At 46.4% G+C, this 18,992-nt stretch overlaps 1 protein-coding gene across 1 annotated transcript in view; it reads right to left on the bottom strand.

Moving 5' to 3' along the window:
• The window catches only part of SRCIN1 (SRC kinase signaling inhibitor 1), a 64,615-nt gene extending 63,376 nt beyond the window's left edge, over nt 1-1,239 (bottom strand). Inside the window, exon 1 of the mRNA XM_036756121.1 lies at nt 1,139-1,239. Within this exon, the coding sequence (XP_036612016.1) occupies nt 1,139-1,213 (75 nt within the window). The 5' untranslated portion in view covers nt 1,214-1,239. The remainder of the gene's footprint in view (nt 1-1,138) is intronic.
• Between the last annotated feature and the right edge of the window lie 17,753 nt (nt 1,240-18,992).

Raw genomic sequence — 18,992 nt, 5'->3', positions numbered from 1 at the left:
ACTTAAACTCAGCTTGTCCAATTAGAAGTCCAGCCTTTCTCATATTAGCCGTCTCCTGCTTTATAATTTAGTAATCCTATGCTCCTTCATTGTTATTTTCCCTTTATGCCAATAAAGCCCTTTTGGAAAACCAACATCTGTTTCCCAAAGAAGACAAAGGGAAAGGAGGCGTCTAAGACATACAAGGAAAGGATTGGGGGGCTCTATAGAGTAATACAAAAGAGGTCAGTAATACAAAAGAGATGCCAGTGACTCTCAAGAACCATAAAGCAAGTCATGATCTGCCACATTGGCTGTATGCCTACCCAGTTAGGTTTACTACTGGAAAGCTCATTTCCCTTCCTGTCCAGGATTCCTCATGTAACAGTCATAAAACTGAAGAACAGGGAGACAGAAAAAGACATTTGCCTAGAATCATAAGACATATGGTGGGGAGATGGTGGAGAAGAGGGAGGTGAAGAGAAACCTCAGGACTCCCTAATTCTGTCCCTGACAGTGGAAGCATCCCGGGTCTTCATGCCCATCTCCAACAGGTCAACTCAGCCTGAAAGAACCAAAGTTAACAGGCCCAAAGCAGGTACCTGGCCAACCACAAACTCTTCCTACTCAGACACCAGGCCCTCTGATAGCTGGGGCTCTTGGGCCCCAAACACCCTGTCTACCACATGGCTCTACAGGGGATAGGAAGGGCTCTATCCTTAAAAAGGTTTGCTTACCCCAACCAACCTCTCACTTATACCCCCAAACAGTCACCAAGTAAGATATAGGGTGGGACAGATTCTTTTTCAAGATAGCCAACTACCCTGATGGATGCCAGGCTTCAGAGCCAAGGCTTCTATTCTCTGTCTCCCCTGGGAAAGGCAAACAAGATTAAGTTTTCTCCCAGGCACCTAAAGCACCAGCAAAATTAAACTTTGAGACGTAATTCCAGTGTCAACTGCCAAATTGTCTCCTCAATACCTCAAATACCTCCTGGTGTTGTTCAGTCCTCAAAGTTCAACTCTGGAAGACTCTCAAGTTTGGAGGATTGGTGGCCCTTAGGGACCCTTTGGGTAAAAGGTCAGCGCCCCAGGAGCTCAGAGATTAACAAGAGAATTTGTCCCCTTCTGAGCATGCCATGCCTACCGTAGCCTCTCACCTGTTCCCGGAGTCGGTCCTGCTGGCCTCGGAGGGCAAGGGCATGCTGGGGGTACTTGCTCTTCAGATGGTCCATGAAGGCATCTCGCTTGCGCTCTGCATCTGCTTTCTGCAACCCACTGAGTGCCTCCAGACTCTGGGCTGCAATCACGGTGTGCCTCCTCTCAGAAGTGTGCACGAGCCCCACATTGGAGAAGCGCCGGCCCCCACTCCCCCCACTTCCCCCACCCCCAAGGGTCCGGTACTCTCTTGGGTACTCCGCATCATCCGCAGACAGCATCGGGGGGCTGCTCCGCTCAGGATCTGCATAGGGTGGGGAGGAGGGAAGAAAGAGGAGGGCACAGGCAGGGTCAAAAATGGCCCACTCAACACTCCCCACCTCTACTGGCTAGGGGAAGGGGAGGAAGGAATCTTGGTAGGAAAAAAACTGAGAGGTGATGTTAAAAGTGAGTGGAATCCTAACAACATGGCTGGATTTCTTCAGCTACTCCTCACTTTCCTCAAGCTCTTTCCTGGGATGATATGATCAGAGATCTAGAGGTGAAAGGGACCTCAAAGGTCAACTAGTCCAACCCCTTATCTTAAGGATGAAGAAACTGAGGTTAAGCAGGATTAAGTGACTTGCCCAAGGTCACACAGGTAATAAGCATCACAGGCAGGATTTGAACCCAGTTCTTCTGACTCCAGAGACAGTATTTTTTTTCCACCATCCCATTTTCTTGGGGGAGGGGGACTGAGTGCAGAGAGGGATCTATTTGAAAATAATTCTTCTGAAAGGTGAAAAAAGGAACCTATCAGTTCTTTATTCAAGTGTCTTCTCTCTAGGGACAGGGCCAAACCTTTTCACTGCTCTTTCTCCTTCATAATCCACCATATGTGGGATATAACTGCCCTGATCATTAGGGGAGATTGGGTGAGGGCACTGTGTAAAGTTCACCAGCCAGGTCCAACTAGAGACCACCAATCCTGAGAGTTCAGAGTACTTGGAGTGACTCCCAGGGAAAGAACAGGGGTTGTGGATTCCCTCTCCCCATCTTTACCCCATCCCCCTCCCAGGAGAGAGACAGACAGAAGGACAAACAGAAGAGAGGCTGATGACAGAGAGGACAATGAGAGGAAGGAGAAAGCAGACAGAACAGTTCAAGACTCAGGGGCCCTCTCTTCATTTAGACCATCCCATTCCATCCTCCAAGGTTGGCCTAGCTTGGGGACAAAGGGTAGGGACTTACAGGAAAACACACAACATGAAGAAAGCACAAGAAAAGGAAAAGAACAGGCCGAGGGTTGGGTTGGCTATCTCTCTCTCTCTCTCTCTCTCTCTCTCTCTCTCTCTCTCTCTCTCTCACACACACACACACACACACACACACACACACACACACACACACATGCATACCACTACCACTCCCCCTCTTTACTACCACCACACCACCCCTCTTTACCAAATATGCCCTTTAACACTAAACTCCCCCTGGCTCCCCTCAATTCAGTCATTCCCCTGCACCCCAGCTCCACATTCCCCACCTCCACTGTCCCATTTTTCTTACAATACCATCCAGCACTTTGGTGCCCATTGTAAGTCTCCCAGGTGCACTCACACATTAGCACTCACCTGCCACCAAACACCCAGCCAGAGGCTGCCTTCCCCAGCTTCTGCCTTCCCTTCTCACAACAAGCTTCTACTTCCAGTCTTACATGGATCCCTAATTATATATAATCACACACCCATCATGGCTCAGCCCCACTCCGTCTCATCCTCCAAACACAACAAAACCAGATTAGCTTGTCTCTAATCTACCCATCAACAGGTATTTATTGAGTATTATCTGTGTGGTAGTGATATGATGGGAAGAACACTGTATTTGGAATCCAACGACCTCAGATCAAATTCTAGCTCATCTACTTACTGCTCGTATGATCTAGACAAGTCATGTCTCTGAGCCTTAGTTTCCCCATCTGTAAAAAAGGCTCTGAGATCCCTTCTGACCTCAAATCATATGATCCTATATGCTGGGCCCTGTAAGGAACAAACCAGAATCACAGGACCTAGCCTCCACCTCCAGAGAATTTACAACATCTCTGAGGAGGCAAGACATGAACACAGCCTCACATCCCTTCGTTTCGCTCCCCCACTCTCTCACATAGTCAATGGGCAAGTGCACCTGGGAGACTTATTTGCTGAACCACTTCCTTGAAGTGGGGGAACAGAGGAGAGGGAGAGAGGGAGGGAGAAAAGGAGGTGGGGGAGAGAGGGAAGGAAGGAGAAAGAGAGAGGAAAAGGGGAAGAGGGAAAGGAGAGGGAGGGGGAGAGAGAAAGAGGAGTAAAAGAGAGAGGAAAGGAGGGAGGGAGAGAGAGAGAGAGAGAGAGAGAGAATGAATCTCTATCACTTTTAGAAACCTTAATGACTGCTTGGTGCCAGTCAGCCCCAGCTAGATTCTATCCATCCCTCACTTCCTCTTCCACTTAACCACCATTCATTAGCCCTGGCCCAGTCTAGGCTTCTGTCTGACCCACAAGGAATAGGAGGTTTTTAGAGAGAGAATCTAGCAATGCTCAGATTAAGTCCATACTCATTGTTAGCCCAGGGTCAGCTCATTTAGATCATTGCATTTATTATGGGATTTAAAGCTGGCAGGGTCCTTAGAGATGATCTAGTCTAATCCCCCCATTTTGTGGATGAGGAAACTGAGGCCCAAAGAGGGAAAGTGATGCATATGTAAATAGCAGAGTCTGAAGTATTAACCCAGGGATTTTTTTCTTCATATACAGTTATTTTTCTACTATCCTGCATAGGGAAGAGGGGGGAAGAGAAGGGAAGGGGGAGGGGTGGAGAAGAGCGTTGAGAGCTTATGGTAGGAAAGGAACCTTGGTCAGAATCCCTCCATCCCCATTCTGATCTGGCCTCCACCCTCTGAGGAGTAGATGGCAGCAGTGTGGGTAAGGCCCTCTCCTGGCTAGGTAGTGTTGTAGGCTTATCTGGGAGCTGAGTGGCCTTAGCTGGGCATAAGGGCAGATACTTCCCTGACTAGTGCCTGGGACTCCTCCCTGGCACCTTAGCCTCCTTCTGACCCTGATAAGAGGCTCCACTCAATCTCCCCCCACCCCCACCCTCGAAGGCTAAAGGAGTCTAACGGAAGAGGAGTGAAGAGTCATGGTAGAAAGGGATTGGGAGAAATGACCTGAATCCTAAAATGGCTAAAACTCAACTACTTCTCTCCTCTCTCCCTTTCCCTTCAAGCTGGCTTCTGCCCCCTTCCTTAGGATCATAGCTCTAAATCTGGAAGAGAATAAAAAAGATTAAAAAAAGAAAGAACACACTCCCAGTAGTGGGGAGCACAGTGGCAGGGGAGGGGGGATGTCGCTCCTTCCCTAACTTTTCCTTCTGTCATACTCTCCCTTCCCCCTTTCCCACCCCCTCCCTTGCTCCTGGGCAGCTCGCGGCTCCCTTTCCCTAAGCTGCACTATTCCTTTTCCGCGCTTCCCCAGAGACAAATGGATGAGGGACCTTTGAGGCAGCCGCTTACCAGGCCTGGATCGGCAGAGTAGGGGCTGAAGAAGTTAGAGGTCCCGGGAACCTGGCCTTGCCCTCCACTCTCCCGACCCTTCCTCTGAAGCTAGCGCGCGGGTCTGACCTGCCCCAAGCCCCGGGGACGAGGCCGGGGCTAGGGAAAGGACCGATCCTTTAGCCAGCCCATCCAGACCAAGCCCGGTCCCAGGGTCGGCCGGAGCGAATGGAGGGGGTAGGCTGGGGGGCTACGGGAGCCGCGGCTGCAAGCAAATCCGACAGATCTCACAGCCCCACTTTATGACTGCAGTCCCATAAATCTCCGGCCGCGAACTGGGGAGGGGGCGCAGGGTGCGTGGCGGCAGCTGGAGAGAGCTGGGAGGGCCTTGGCAGCGACTGCGGAGGCGGCTAGGAGGGTGCCCCCGCCCAGAAAGGTGCCCCCGCCCTACGCTCCCTCTTGCCAGAGTAAGGGGTGAGGGTGCCTATCGCCCGACAGTATCCCTCCCAAAGCCGAATTAACCACTTCCACGTCTGCCCATGCCCATCCCCCTCCCTCCAACACCTGGAGTGAAGGACAAGGAGTGGGGCGGAAGAGGGGGATGGCTGGATTGATGTTCTCTAGGCCCCTGGAAGGTGAATTCACCAAGACTCCTAGGACTCATATCCCGATGGACTTTGGGAGAAGGGGGGGAGAGGGGCGAGAGGAAAAGAGGAGAGACAATCCCCCTCCCCTAGAGGCAATGTACCGAGGCGCTAAGGTTCTGAGGGAGGAGACTCGAATGTTTGCCCTTGGGGTCAGAGGAGAACGGCTGTGGCCTTGACATCCTTTGAGAGTGCCAGGTTAGCCTTGAGCAGGATGTCTAGTTTATTACATCCTTAGACCAGCAAGGGATGGGGAATTTCTTCCAAAACTCAGGAGGGTTGAGAGTGTAAATACTGAAGGACCCAGTCCTCTTCCCCTTCCCCCACCCCCTTCACACTGGGAAGAGACAGTTGGGAAGTTAGTACACTTGGGGAGGAAGAGGGCACCCACTGTGGTGCTGGGCCCAGAGAGAAGTCAAAGGTAATCTTCCACCTTCTGCTGCATCTCTTTCCCCTCCCCTTTTCACTTTCCTCCACCACAGGGAGGACTGTGTGGTCCTTTCTCCTCCCTCTGCTCGCTGAGCAGCTCCAGCAAATGACCAGAGAAATCGATTTCAATCTATCAGGCAACTTGAGTGAAGCCGCAGCCCCTAAGACACCAAATCAATGTTTCCTGTTACACTGGGGGTGGAGAGTGGGGAGAAAAGCGAAAGGGAATAGTGACAGGGCTGCAGCTGAGAGCAAATGAGTGGCGGCTGACCTCAGATCTTCCTAGTCTGGGACTGCCCATTGTGACCCAAGGTCTGGGCACACTGCACCAGAAGATGGACCACGGCTGGAAGGGGTGCGAGCCCCCCTGAAAGGAAAGAGACTGGAGGGGTGCTTTGGGGAGAGAGGGGCCAGAGCTGGAGGGTGGGGCTGGGAGAATTTCTCTGCTCTCCGTCAATGAATAACACACAAATTGTATGCAAAGCAATATGCAAATCAACACCTGTTATTTTTGAGTCACTGGTGCTGGGTACTTTGGGGAGAGGCCTTCAGTGTGCATATTGAGGGGGGTAGAATTCTGCAATGAAGGCTCTTGGTACTGCTGAGACCCACCCTCTAGCTCTGCTGGTGAGTTATGGTGGGGGGGGGACCACTGTGATAGGAGTTGCTGGGGATGGGAAGAACAAAGGAGAAATGGCTCCCCCCTCCCCAAGTGGCATAGCTAAGAATACAGGCCCAGAATAGGACCCAAACAATTTTTGTAAAAAAAAACAAAGAAAACAAAATTAAGACTATATTTATGGATTTGATTTATTTTTATCACCTACTGTATTGTTTAACATAAGATAATTATAAACTCATGATTAAAATTAAAATCACAAATTTTTAATTAAAAGATCTAGTAGGCTATCAGACTACATCTTGTCTTTACCCTAGATTTCACAATCTGCTCCCTCTTCTGGGTGTCACACAATGATATTCCAAAATGGATCATCCAAGATGCTGGATAGAGGGAGGAAGAGAAGAGAGGGAAGAGAGAGAGGAGTGAGAGGAAAGGAGGGAGAAAGGGAGAAAGTGATGGAGAGATGAGAAAGGAGGGGAAGGGAAGAAAAGAAATGATAAAAGGAGGAGGAGGAGAGAGATGGGAGACAGAAGAAAAGAAACAGAAGAGAGAGAAAAGAGGAAGAGGAAAGGGGGAAAAAGAAGATAGGGATAAAAGAGAAAAAAGAAGAAGAGAGGAGAGAAGAGAAATGAAAAGAAAAGGGGGAGAGAAGAAATGGATAGAAGAGAAAGAAAAGAGGAAAGGGAGAGAGAAGAAAGGAATAGAAGAGAGAAGAGGAAGAGGGGAGAGAAGAAAAGGGAGAAAGATGGAAGAGAACGGAGATGGGGAAGAGAAGAAAGGAGACAGAAGAGGGAGAGTGAAGAGAGGGGAAGAAAGAGAAAAGACAGGGAAGAAAGACAGAGGAAAGAGAAGCCAGGGAAGTATGAAAGGGAAGAGGAAACAAGAAATAAATCAATCAATAAGACTTTATTAAAGGAAATAAATAGTGAGAGGGAGAGAAGAAAGAGGGAGGGGTAGGAAATAGCAAAGAAAAGAATCAAGAGAGAGCAGATTTTTCTCTCCCTACTTATCAGACCCCAAAGTGAACCCCTCATCATCCCAGCTTCTGTTAAAGTCCTGACCAAGGTACTTGGGGTTCAGGAACCCAAATTCTCTTGTCTCCTGAAAAGAGCAGGCTTGATAGCTTTCCAAATCTGAGATCTCTGTGAGTCCCTCAAGGGCCCAGGTGTCTGAGGCCTTCCTAGTCTCTTGAATGTGCCACTCTCCCAATCCAGGACACCGTCCTATTTTACCCCTTTGCCAGAACTCCTTGGTAGGAATGGGGAGGAGACTATGCCTGGGGAAAGGGGTACGAGGCCTGGGTGTGAGCACCACCTGTGTGCCAAGCATGTCAGCTCACCTATTTGCCCAAATCAACAGCTGGGTATGCCTATAGATAAGTGTCAAGGGAATGAGCTGGAGGAGGGGGCTGATAGAAGGGGATTGGAGAGAGTGAAGAGCAGCCCCAATCAGACAGAAGCCCAAAAGGGGCTGGATGGAGAAAGATAGGATCATCTCCCGTAAAACAATCAAATTGGCTCCCTAGCCCAACATTCTTGAACCCTAGCTTCCCTGCTCTGTCCAAGTTTCCTCCAGCCTCCACAGCAGGAGAAATAAGTCCCAGAGTCATCCAATGGGAGCCTGTGGCTCAGCCCCAGGGAAGCCCTGAGGCTGCTGCCAGGGCCAATTGTGAGTGATGGCTCCATCAGGAAGCCCTTTGCTTACTGCCTGCCCCCTCAAGCAAAAGGCACCTATCAGAGTCTCTAGGTCAGGGAATGGGCAAAGGGCAGAGTTCATCAAGTGGCTCTAACCATTCTAACTAGAGAAGACCTTTGAGTCCAGCCCCTAGTTTTACAGAGGGGGAAAATGAGGGAAACTTAAAGAGGGTAACTGACTAACCCAAGGATATAGGGATCTAGCATAAAGTAGGACTAAAACATAGGTCTCCAGAAAGGTCCAATGAAAGAGTATACATGAAAGTCATTGGCCAAGTATTGGCTAAGACCTTGGTGGTAATATCTCAAGGCAGGGGATTCTCTTGACCTCCCCTTTATACCCTCTTGAATTTTAATTAACTATGAGGGAAATCTGCATGTAATTATGTGTGTGTTCATGTGTTTGTACCTATTTCTTTGAGTCCCTGTGGCAATAGGTCTGTGCATCTGGGTGTCTGGGTGTGTGTGTGTGTGTGTGTGTGTGTGTGTGTGTGTGTCCATCCCTGGGTCTGGAGTGTACATGTTTGTTTTTTGTTGGGTTTTTTTTTTCAAAAACTATCTTTTCCGCCACACCACAGCAGCCCAAGTTATTTTCCAGGCAATTGCCTTTCTGTAAACATTCCTGTGTAATATCCCCCCAAATGGCTAATGCCCACTGCTGTCGCCCTGATGAGCTGCCTATCTTTCCAACAAGAACACCGAAAAGCTGAGGGGAGAGAATGGGAGGGTAGGCAGAAAGGAGAGTGAGGGAGGGATTAGAAGACTAAAATCACTGTCCTGATGAATGCAAGGCCATCTCCTGGCACTAAAATTAAGGGGAAGGAAAGGAGCCATTCTGCTGAATGACTACTCCTAACTGAGCCAGAATGTCCCCACCCTCTTTCTGACCCAGGACCTGTCCTCAAGATATCTGACATCTTTGGAGAGGGGGAAAGACACAGTGAGGGAACAGGGGAGTACATGGGATACTCCCATTCAATATCACCATAAGTGCTTTGGAAAGCACTTTCTTCACAGCATATATCTGTGAGGTTGGGAGTGCAACTGTTCTTAGCACCATTTTACCCATCAGACAAATAAAAAGAAGCTAGGAACTAGGCAAATCCCTCAGGAACACCCAAGAAACTGCTGGCTATCATCAGAGTTTCAGAAGGAAGGATTTAGAGAAAAATGACTTGAAACAAGTAGATCTGAAATAAGTAGATGGTTCAGTGGATAGAGTGTTAGCCTTGAAATCCAGAAGATCAAGGTTTGAATACTGCCTCAGGTACTCACTAAGTGTAAGACTCTTGGGGAAGTTCTTCCAAAAAGTCACTTCAAATAACGCTATTTAAGGGGCAGCTAGATGGTGCAGTGAGTAGAGCACTGGCCCTGGAGTCAGGAGGAACTGAGTTCAAATACGACCTCAGACACTTAACACACTAACTAGCTGTGTGACCTTGGGCAAGTCACTTAACCCCAATTGCCTCCGAAAAAGAAAAATAAAAGAAGGTAGGATTTGAACTGTGTCTTGAAGTGAACCACAGAAGCTTAGAGGCTTCTAGCTAGCAGAAGTGAGGAGGGAGGGAATTGAGTGGGGGGTGGAGTGACTTGGTCAGATCTATACTTCAGGAAAATCACTTCAGCATCTGAGTGGATGACAGATTGGAGGGAGGAGAGACTTGAGACAGTGACCAACTGATGAGGGCTTAACCTAGGGTATTGACTGTGTGGATGACAGAAGTGGACTTATTTGAGAGATGATGTGAAGATAGAAATGACAAAAATTGAATATGTGGGGTGAGAGTGAGGAGTTGAAAATAATTCCAAGGTTGCAAGTCTGGGTGACTTGGAAGGATGATGGCATCTTTGACAGTAATAAGGAAGTTTAATTCAAAAAAAGTAAGGCTTTGGGAAGAAGCTAATAAGTTCAGTTTGGGATGTATTGAATTTGAGATGTCTATAGGACATACAGTTTGAGATATCCAAAAGGCAGTTGGTACTGGAGCCCAGAAGAGAGACTAGGGCTGGACATAGAAATCTCTGAACCATCTACCTTGAGATTTCATTTAAAAGCATGAGGGCTAATGAGATCATCAATTGAGATAATATGGAGTGAAAAAATTAAAGATGCCCACACAGAGCCTTGGGTATACCCACAGTGGGCAGGTATGGTATGGACAAAGCATCAGTGACATCAGATACATAGGAGGAAAATGAGGAGAGAACAGTGTCTTGAAATTCAAAAATTCAGAGAGGAAAGAATATCCAAAAGAAGAAACTGATGAACAATTTTCAATTCCTCGAAGGGGTCAAGAAGGATGAGGATGAGATTTGGCAATTAAGAAATCAACAATAACCACAATATTGTTTTAAGAACAGCTTTGGTAGACTCAGTCATTTGGACTATTATCAATACCCAGATTAGCTACCTATGAAGGAAGGTGCTATCTGCATCCAGAGAAAGAACTGATAAACAGAGGTATGTATAGAATGATTTTACAAATTTATTTCATATATATATATATATATATATATGTATATATGCGTGTGTATGTCTAATGATAACCATCTTGGACGAGGGAAGAAAAAAAGGAAGAAATTTACAAAATAACTTTATTATATATTTAAAAGGAATAGCAAGTTGTACATAATAGATTTGCACATTCATGTGCAAATCATCTTTTTTAAAAATTCTACTATGTTATGGAAATGCTTGTTTTATTTCCCAAATTAAAAATAAAATATTTTTTTAAAAGAGAGAGATCCATGGGGGCAGCTAGGTGGCATAATGGATAGAGCGCTGGCCCTAGAATCAGAAGGACCTGAGTTCAAATCTGACCTCAGATGCATACTAGTTGTGTGACCCTGGGCAAGTCATTTAACCTTGAATGCCTCCAAAAAATAAATTTTTTTTTAATAAAAAGAGAGGTTAATGATAACTTTGGAGAGAGTGGTTTCAATTGAATAATAAGTTCAGAAGGCAAATTGCAGAGACTTAGAAAAGACTGAGAGGAAAGGAGTTGCAGGCACCTAGGTAGGGCAGCTTTCTCAGAGAGTTTGGCCATGAAAGGGAGAAAACATATATGATGATATCTAGCAGTAGTAGTAGTATAAAGTTATTTTTAAAGATGGCAGGGAGACATGGGCATGTTTGTAGTCAGTAAGAAAGCAGCCAGTAGACAGGGAGAAATTGAAGATTAGTGAGAGAGTGAGGATGATAGAGGGAGCAATCTCCCGGAGAAGATGGGATGGAATGGGATCACTGATGCATAGAGAGGTGGTTTTGTCTTGGTAAGGATAAGGGACATCTCTTCATGTGAAACAGGGGTGAAGGAGGAGATTATGGCAGAAGGCATGTAAGTGATGTGAGATAAGAAGGAACAGAGAAAAGGGAGCTTATGACAAATGTCTTCAACTTTTTCAGTAAAGAATGAGATAAGTTCCCCAGCTGAGAAGGTTAGGGGAGGGGTATTGTGGGAGGGTTGAGGAGAAATGAGATTTAGAATAGCCACTGTGCAGAGTGGGATCATGAATCAATTAGGAAGGACCAGAATGATTACCCTTCTGTGGTGTGAGGGCCCACTTGAGATTAAATAACAAATTTGTAGTGGACCCAGTCCACAGGGTTTCATGATTTCCTTCATCTCTGTCCAGCAGCACATGAATAGAAGTGAAGGAGGTGGAAGGATTTGGCAAAGTATGATTGGGAAATAAAACAAGGGGGAAGGGATTCAAGCACTGAGTGGAGTTGATTCACCAAGGGGCTGAGACAGAGAAGGTAGGAGAGTATGATTCCAGAAAAGACTATGAAAGAATCAGAGAAATCTCTATCATATGATGTAGTGGGTAAGGTGTTGGATTTGGAAGCAAGGAATCTGGATTCAGGTTCTGACTCTGTTACTTATTGTCTGTGTGACCTTGGATAAATCACTTAGCTGCCCTAGGTCTTGGTTCCTTCATTTGTAAAAAACAAAATTAAGAGGTTGGATTAAATGATCTCAAAATTCCATCTGGCACTAAAAACCCCTCTCTCCTAAAGTCTCCCTAAACACAGAAGACTATCTAAGACTGGCTCAGTTGGCTAGAAGTCAAATAAGATTTGTGGTGAGATTTCAGCATAGAGGCAGAAGGATAGATATAGTGGACTGTCTATCCATGAGCAACACAGGTTGAAGGATTGACCAGACAGCATTCCAACAGCTCTCCTCCTGACTTCTGACCCGTGGGCTTGAACTGCAGAGGACTGGGAGGCAGGTGAGGTAGAAGCCGGGTAAGAACCACTTGATATGGACAGCAACCTTGTACCCTACCAGGGACCCAGAGCATAAGCCAAGGAAATGTTCTCTCCTTAGCATTGCCTACTGCCCAGGCACCAAATGAGCATGGGACTTGGGGAGGGTTTCAAGTGAGTGTTTGGCTTGTGTCAGACTCCACTACCACCCATGCACACCCATACAACCTGGGGGAGGGGAGTTGAGTGGCTCCACTTTGAAGAAGAGGAAACCAAAATCATGAGAGGTTCATAGATTCTCCGCCAGGTAAACAGTTAAGAAATTTTAAGAAAAAGCTATGGAGTTTGGGGGTGGGGGACACAGAGAGAGTGCTAGTGACTCTGAGTCTCACAAAAAGAAAAAAACACAAACCAATTTGGGCAGATTTAAAACCCACCAAAGGCCACTTAGCTGGGAAATGAGAGGAAATCTAATTAAAGGGTTTCATCAGCATCAAGGCTGAGAGAGTGTGGACGGTTTACCTACCTGGGAGCCTGCTTTGAATAGGCGTGATAACATCTTCTAAAACTTTAAATTTTAAGTCCCTTCCCCCAGGTCTCAAGATGTTGGGTAGGTAGGACATGGGACGGAGACACATGGCACCTCTAGAGAAGGCACTACCCTGCTATCTGCAGTTCAAATGTCTTCTACATCTCTGTTGCAGATTGACCAAATCAGATGCATAGAAAAAGAAGGCAGTAGAAGCCAGTTTTCCTTCTCCCCCTCGATACCTCCCTTCCCAGCCCATGCCTACCTCATGGCACCCTCCCTGATACTATAACTGGGAAGAAATGAGGTGGTCTGCTGGAACCCAGGGAGGTTGGAGGGGAGAAATAGGGAGAGGCTGGGGAAAGATGCCTAGCTTGCTCCTAAATCTGGTGTCTGGGGATAAGAACCTCTGAGTGGGACCTGGGCCACAGAGAACAGCTGGGCCCTTGCCACTATAGTTTGGAGAATGTGACAGAAGAACATGCCAAGCTCTGGCATTAGTTCCTCCAGCTGTACCCAACTCTGGCTGGCACAGCCTGGGATTTTTGCCACTTGGTCTGCCATGGGTAGAAAGAGCTGCCCTGCCCTCTTTCCTCTCCCAAAGGCCATATACCTCCTTGTGAAGGCACTACAGCTGCTGAATATGTAGCTTTTCAGGACACGGTAAGATATTGGTCTTTTCCTAAGTGCACTTCATTTGGGGAATGGTGGGAGAAAGAGAGATGTGTATGGCTATCTTGCCAGCCCAGGTTAGGAAAGGACATGGGGATGGACTTTCATATCATGTCCAGCTTGGCTCATTATTGTATTACCCTCAGAAGTCAAGAGGTTCTTCCTATAGTCTAGCCTCCATATATTCAATTAGTCAATTGACAAGCATTTATTACACACTTGCTGTATACAACACACTGTACATAGCAAGGGCTAGAAGAAGGGTGGGGATACAAAAATAGACACAATACAGACCCTGGCTTCAAGGAGTTTATAATCAAAAGGAGAAGAATAATATATGCACAAATAACAATGATACAAGGCAGAGTGTGGCAAATACAAGGAAGAAGTCCAGGCAAAGGCTATGGGAAATTTGAGGAGAGAGATCATTTTCAGCTGAGCAAGTCTGGGAAGCCTTCATGGAGGAGTTTGGAACTGAAAGAAGAGAGAGACTTTACCAAGTGGAGGTGAGAGAGGGAAGAATGGGCGGGTAAGGGAGTGGTCTATTCCAGGTAGGGAGAAGCATATGATTATTGGATTTAGGATGGAAATGAAACTAAAAAATTATTTAGATCCAATCCCTTTGATAAAAATGAGAAAAACAGAGGAGTAAAGTGACTTTTCCAGGGTCACGCAGGTAATTAAGTAGCAGACTTGAAATTCTGACACAGGGTTTCTGGCTCCCCATCTAAAGTTCCTACAGTCCTGCTGCCTCTCCAGTGTGAACAAAGGTGTGAAGAGAATAGAAGCCAAGATGAGAAAAACAGAAAATGGAGAGGAGTCCAATTTGCCAAGCTCTCCTACCTTGACCCTGGTTTGTTTCCTTTGACTAGGACATCCCTGAAGATGGCAAGTATCAGGCAGCTTCCAAGGGCAATATGGAATCAATCATTCCCTGAGAGCTAGCCCCAGACCCCTGTAGGGCAAGGATTTTTAACTTTTTTGTGTGCCATTGGCAATCTGGCAAAATCAATGAACCCCTTCTCAGAATGCTTCTAAATGCATAAAAGAAATTACATGGAGTTACAAATGAAACAAATTCTATTGAAATACAATAGTCAATATATGCATATATATGCATGTGTATATGTATATGCACAAATACACATATGTACATATACATACATATATACATACATATGTATATACATATCCATATACACATATATTTATACCTATGTATATGCATATACATATACATATACACATACATATACGTTCGAGAGCCAAATTCATGGATCCCAGGTTAAGAATCCCTGCCTTAGAGAAAGGGAAAGTTTTGAGCTCCAGTCCCTGGAAATGTAGGGAAAGAAGTAGCTTGGGAATACACACGTGACCCCAACCAAGGCTTCTCGGAAAGCTTCTGTCTGGGGAATCCTCCCTCCCCCCAGACCCCACCTCCCAAAAGAGAAACAGACTGACAGCCAGAGGAGAGATTTAGCAACAGGGCAGAAAACAGACTTGATCTCAAAGAACCCTCTCCCTATAAGGCACACGGAGTCCACTATCCCCTACCTCCACCCCCAGCTAGCGCAAGAAAGAAGCCAGAAATTAGGGGAGATTAACTTTTTCCTGATGAAGTCCCCACACTCCAGCCTCAGCTCATACTACTGATGTCCATATACTTGAAACTCCAGTCAATCTGTACCTCTCACCATCCCCCGTACATCCCTGGGTTATCCTGGCTCTGGTCATTTATAGGACTGTTGCCTATAAATATAAACCATTATATAAAATATTTTATATAAATTACTATATTATATAAACTATAAATATAAACTCTGTGCCAAGGATGCCTTCCCTTCCCATTCAATTCCCACCTGTTCTTTAAAGTCCAATTTACATGCCACCTCCTCCAGGAAGTCTTCTCTGATTCTTCTGGTTGTTAATGACTTTCTACCCCCTCTCTCCAAGAATTCACGTAACCCTTTGCACTTCTATAATGCTTTTATCACACACTAAAGTATACAATCATAGCTCTATAGGTTCAGTAGCAAGAATGATGACTCTTAAGTCACAGGACCTGGATTCAAATTTTGTCTCTGCCACTGACTACCTGTATGTCTTTGGGCAAATCACTTCAGCTTTCTAGAGCTCAGGTTTTAATAGTTTCTCTTCTTCCTCCAAGGGCCTCAGAGAATGTTCCTTTCTTTTTAATAATCATACTTTAATCAATGATGCACAGTCACGAAGGACACTAAGGGTGAAGCTGGCTTTTGAATCTTTGGCTCCGATTGTGGTTGGAGTTGGGTTGGAGGGTTAAAAGGAAATAGTATGGGGGCATTTGAGTAGGAGGCAGTGCCACACAGAAGAAAGAACTTGGGCTCTAGATTTAAAGGACAGAGGTTCAAATCTTACCTCAGACTCTTACTACCTAAATGACCTTGGGCAAGTCACTTAACTTCCCTGGGCCTCAATTTCCTCATCTGTAAAATGAAAGGTTTGAACTAGGTGGCAAATCTAGTCCCACTTCTTTGTTTGACAGGTGAGCATAATTGACTCGCCCAAAATCACACAAGTGGCAATTGACCCAAGTTCCCTGACTCCAATGACATAGTACACATGCTAGGTTTATACAGCATCTCCTTCTGCTAGATTTTGTGCCCCTAAGGCAGGGAGACTGACTTATTGAAACTGATCACATTCCAGTTCCAGGCTAAGTGAACAAAGTTGAGTTGAATGCTGTCCCCCTCCCCCCATCTCAGGAGGTCATGATGTTCAGGCCAGTGCTTGTCCTCCCCTTGTACCTCCAGATGAATTGAGAAGATTCCTCCTCAAAACACTTTCACGAGAGAATCCCTTCCTCCTCTTTAAAGTCCCACTTACATGTCACTTCCTCCTAGAAACCTTCTCTGATTCTTCTAATGACTCTCCACCCCTTCCTAAGACCTCATTTAGCCCTTCGCACCTTTCTAATGCACTTGTCATATACCAGAATATAGGATCATTCTTAACCTCCTACCCTGCCCCATCCACTGCCCCTGGATAATGATTCATGCAAAACCAATTTGAAGGGAAGGGACACTGATTGGGCTGGAAAGGGAAAGTCAAGGAAAGCCAACTCCTCATTTATCCCAAGGTCTTATTTCTATCAGAACCATAACTCTGGTATTAAGAAAAAAAAAGTAGTTCGCTAATGAGGATTTGGCTAATTGGCTTCCTTGGGGAAGCAACGTAGGCAGCGATGAGTGTGAGTATGTGTGTGTATGTGGGGAGGTGGTGGATGTCACCCCTAGTCACCAACCCAGAACCCAGAACAGCTAAATATAAGCCTGACACGTCCCCGCATTGCCAACCAGTGCTAAGAAGCCATCTCCTCCACATCATCTCTGTCTCTCTCACTCTCCCTGGGAAGGTGTTGTGTCAGCTCCCTGTCTCCTTGGAGAAGCAGTGGAGGGGAACTTGGTCAGGCAGAGAAGGAGAGAAAAAGGGAGGGGAAGGTTAGACCCTCCCAGACTTGCTGTCACCCAGAGGAGGTTGGCAAAGCACACCCTGGTATCACCCGCAGGGTGCTGGCCTTGCCAACCGGGACGGGGCAAGGGCAACCATGCCCTAGGTGGGGCAGAGTGGGGGAGAGGCTGCTGTACAAACAGACCCCAGATCTCCCCTACACTGAGAATGAACAAGAGAAGTTGAACCAAGTACCAAACAAGCAAAAACAGAAACAAAAACCACCTAGATGACTGCAGCAAAAAGGATAAAGGTCAGACTTTGGAAAGGTCTTCCAAAACCTTATAATGATACATGGAGAGAGCCATCACCTTCCCTAGAGGTCTTAGGAGATACTCCTGATCCTCAGCCTGTTTTTGAGTCAGCGTGAAATAACGGACAAGTTGCTGGACTTGGTATCAGGTACACCTGAGTTCCAATCCTTTCAATATTCTTTTTTTTTTAAATAAGATTTTGAGCTCCAAATTTTTCTTCCTCCCTCCCCAAACTGATATAGGCTCTATATGTGCAATCATGTGAAACATCCAATTCTTCTTCAGACACTTATTAGCTATGGGTAAGTCACCTATGCTGAGTTTCCCCATCTATAAAATGGGTGTGATAATATCTGTAGCATTTACGGTACAGGATGAAATAATGGGGAAGCTTTGGTCTGCCAGCTCTTAAGAGTTTGTACATTTCAGTTATGATTATTAGGAGGTTAGGAATAATGTTATACAGAGGAAGGGTGGGGATGGTGCGGGGCCAGTTATCTCTCCTAACTAAAGAGAAGTTCCTTTGGTGGAGTGTCTCGGGGACTCCTCTTCCTCTGGTTGGTCTACTCAGGTCTTTCTTCTGTGAAATGCTAGAAATCCCTAACACTTCCCACCGTACTCCACTAAGAAACATTATCTAGTCCCACACGCTTGGAGAATCTCCTGGCACTTGGGGTCTCCTCTGTCTGTGGAGATAGTCCCAGAAACCCCTGTATTTATTCATAGTGTAACACACACACACACTCAGACTCACAAACATAAACTCTTTCTGTGTCTCTCTGTCTCTGTCTCTTTGTCTCTCTCTGTCTTTGTCTCTGTGTGTGTGTCACACACACACACACACACACACACACACACACGCTCACAACCACACATACCACCATGCACCGTTGTACGCTCAGACACAGCCAGGTTGGCCATCGCTGCACAGGCACTGTGACTCATCAGCCCACAATCATAGCTAAAGCATATGTCAGGAATACTTGGATTAACAGCTACACAGCATCTCTGGGCAGAAGCCCATATCCTCAAGTCTCTAACAGAGAAAGGGTATACAGGAAACCCAGCAAAAGTCCTCAAGTTCCCTGAAATGCCAGCCACCTGCCCCCAGTTGGGGAGTGATCTTAGGGAAAGAGCAGAGAGGAAAAAACAAACTTCACCCATCCTGGGTCCAGAAGCCATCTTGAAGGCCCCTTGGCTTAGGACCAGACAGCACTAATTCACTCTGGGAGCTCCCCCTCCTCTCCAAAGAGGTTTCCACCCCCTCTTTGTCTTTTCCCCATTGCTGGACCCCTAGTTCAGTGATTCCTTGAGAAGTTTTGACAATAATAACATTAGCTCACATTTATATAAGCGCTTTAAGGTTTACAAAGCACTTAGCATACACTATTTCATTCAGTCTTCACAAAAGCCCATTTAGGTGGCATTACTATCCCCATTTTATAGAAGAGGAAATTGAGGCTCAAAAAAACCTCCTCGAGGTCACATGGCTAGTAAGGGGCTGGAGCGGGTCTTTCTTCCTGACTCCAAGTCTGGCACTCTAACCACTAGCATACATTGTCCTTGCCCTGCCACATGGAATTTGATCATCTCGATGGCCACATTTTCTCTCTACTTGTCCACTGGACTGGATGTTAACAATGCCTGATTCCCTTCCTAACAGGGCCATGGGAAGGCCCTGTCCTTTTTCACACAGGGAGAGGGAGGCACAAAGAGAAGAGATAACTCTCTCTCCAGCTTTCTTTTCCTTGGCATCTCATCGCCTGCTGCTGGAGGACGGAGGGCAAGGATTGCTGGATTCTGGG

Source organism: Trichosurus vulpecula, chromosome 4 (assembly GCF_011100635.1).
Source record: "Trichosurus vulpecula isolate mTriVul1 chromosome 4, mTriVul1.pri, whole genome shotgun sequence".
NCBI lineage: Eukaryota > Metazoa > Chordata > Mammalia > Diprotodontia > Phalangeridae > Trichosurus > Trichosurus vulpecula.
The sequence above is the reverse complement of the archived record's forward strand: the minus strand, read 5'-3'. Positions and strand labels throughout refer to the sequence as shown.